Source organism: Penaeus chinensis, chromosome 29, assembly GCF_019202785.1.
Source record: "Penaeus chinensis breed Huanghai No. 1 chromosome 29, ASM1920278v2, whole genome shotgun sequence".
NCBI classification, from domain to species: domain Eukaryota; kingdom Metazoa; phylum Arthropoda; class Malacostraca; order Decapoda; family Penaeidae; genus Penaeus; species Penaeus chinensis.
In genome coordinates, this window is record NC_061847.1 from 19708707 (window position 1) to 19711206 (window position 2500).

General features: G+C 49.4%; 1 protein-coding gene across 1 annotated transcript in view; it reads left to right on the forward strand.

Annotated features, from left to right (window-relative positions):
* The window catches only part of LOC125040414 (Down syndrome cell adhesion molecule-like protein Dscam2), a 17965-nt gene that overhangs the window by 137 nt on the left and 15328 nt on the right, over window positions 1-2500 (forward strand). The window contains exons 1-4 of the mRNA XM_047634967.1: window positions 1-92; window positions 209-358; window positions 853-1008; window positions 1417-1701. The exon at window positions 1-92 is cut by the window's left edge and continues 137 nt beyond it. Coding sequence (XP_047490923.1) covers window positions 1-92; window positions 209-358; window positions 853-1008; window positions 1417-1701 — 683 coding nt within the window. The remainder of the gene's footprint in view (window positions 93-208; window positions 359-852; window positions 1009-1416; window positions 1702-2500) is intronic.

The window sequence follows — 2500 nt, forward strand, 5'->3', positions numbered from 1 at the left end:
ATGGGTGCAGTATGCGGTGGTGGTGAGGGCGTACAACGCCCACGGCTCCGGACCCATCTCGCCGCCCGTCGTGGTCAGGACGCTCGAGGACGGTAAGTGGCGCCGGGTCGGACGCTCGGCCACGCCCTCTCAGTGTGCTTGTTCCTCAAATGATCCAGTGAGTGGTTATAAGAGCACAGTTTCTCAGACAGCTGGTTTCCACACACAGTGCCTTCCGCGTCTCCCGTGGGCGTGGAGTGCAGCGGGGGAGCAGGAGGGTCGTCCCTGCACGTGAGGTGGGCGCCGCCTCCAGCTGCCGCCCACAACGGCCTCCTGCAGGGCTACCGCCTCACACTCACGCGGCTCGACGACTCCACAGGTACGCGGGGAGCTCGGGAGAAGCATGTGCGTACAAATGCATGTATGCGTACACATATAGTATTACATATATGCATACATTCATACATGCATACATTCATACATGCGAGATGCATACATACGTACTGTAAATGCATACATGAGTATATAAATACATACATACAAACATATATACATACATACATCAAGTATACACACATATATACACTCATGCATGCATACATACAAGCATGTATACACACATACATACATACATTCATACATACATCATACATAAATACATACATATATGCATTCATGCATACATACATTCACACATAGATAAATTATTTTTATATACATATGAACACATACATACATACACACACACACACACACACACACACACACACACACACACACACACACACACACACACATATATATATATATATATATATATATATATATATATATACACACATCTATGTCCCTACCTTTTTTTTCTACCTACAGAGAAGGTTGAGGAGCTGACTCGAATGACGAGCGGCCGCGAGGAGATCGTGGGCGGCCTGAGGGCGTGGTCGAACTACACCGTCACAGTCTCGGCCGTGACGCGGGCGGGCGCGGGCGTGGCGTCTCCCGACCTGACCTGCACCACGCGGGAGGATGGTCAGTCTATTTTTCAGAATCCTCCATTGTTATTCGTGTGGTTGTCAGTTTTCACTAACTCATAATTTTCTTCATCATATTGTCATAGGGAGATGTTGCTCTGCACTACTCTGTTGCATTGTTACTTGTACTACAGTAAAACATCGAATATCGGCTTGTATGAAAAGCCTTTTTTTTTTTTTTTCATTATGCCTGTTCTTTTCCCCGAATTTTTTCTTGTTCATGCACTCCCTCTGGTGCTGATTTACCGTAGTTCTCTGCAACGCAGAAGGTAATGAGCCATTTGAATAAGAGCGCCGTTCAGTGTAGCAATGTAGCTGGCCGGGCGATTCCGAGAGTGCAATAAACCCCAAATGACAGAGATTAGCCGCTGGCACTGCAACATCGTTCTCAATATGTTAATTGCAGTGGCGGGCATGCCGGCCGGGCTCAGGGCTCTGCAGTCAAGCGATGACTCGGCTATCCTGACGTGGCTGCCTCCACAGCCACCCACGGGCGTGCTCCTGGGCTACACGCTCAACCACCGCCCACCCCACGCCCGCGCACCGCTGCAGCACCCTCTTCACGCCCACGCCAACTCTCACACTCTCTCGCACCTCACCCGAGGGACGCACGAGTTCTGGCTCACAGCGAGGACGAGGGTGGGCGAGGGGACGCCCACGCCCGCGGTCAAGCTCACGATGCTGGACACTGGTAAGGAGAGAGAGAGAGAGAGAGAGAGAGAGAGAGAGAGAGAGAGAGAGAGAGAGAGAGAGAGAGAGAGAGAGAGAGAGAGAGAGAGAGAGAGAGAAAGGCCGACAAGCAGACAGAAAGAAAGAGGGAGAGACGGGAGGAGAAGATAGGGAAGAAGGAAGGGAAGGAGGGAATAAGAGAGTGGAGGGAGAGCTGAAGCTAAAATAAGTGCGTATAATTGTTTTCATCATTTGCGCTGTTCTTCAGATCTTGCACCGGTTTCTGTGATTTTAGTTTATGGTTCCGAAATCAAAGTTTACGATTCAGAATGTCGATTCCAGGACCCCGGGCTTCAGGTTCTCGATTTCAGATTCCGGGTTTCAGTTTCTATCTTCCATTCACTAGATTTGCAGTTTTAGATTCCAGGTTACATGTTTTAGTTTGTCGACTCTGGCCTTCAGTCGATGGTTCCCGATTCCAAATTCAGGATTCCAAATTTCCAAGACCTGCTTCTTAGTATATAATATCATAAGCCATATTCCTAGGTTGCCAATATTCGAACTGAATCCAATATTCCCATCAAATCGAACGAAGAATTGCTTCCCAAAATTCCTCAAAGTTCTTTTTTAAAAAAAAATCCACGTAGGGACCCCACCAAGTTCTTAAGGTACTCCCCCCTCCCCCCCCTTCCCCCTTTCCCCACGCTAAAAGACCTGGTCCCCGAAATTCCAAGCAAGTCGCGTCCTAGCTTCCTCAGGCCCTTCGGGAGGCGGAGGAGACTCTAGGGGAATGGGGGAGGGGAAGAGGGGGAAAGAGGGGG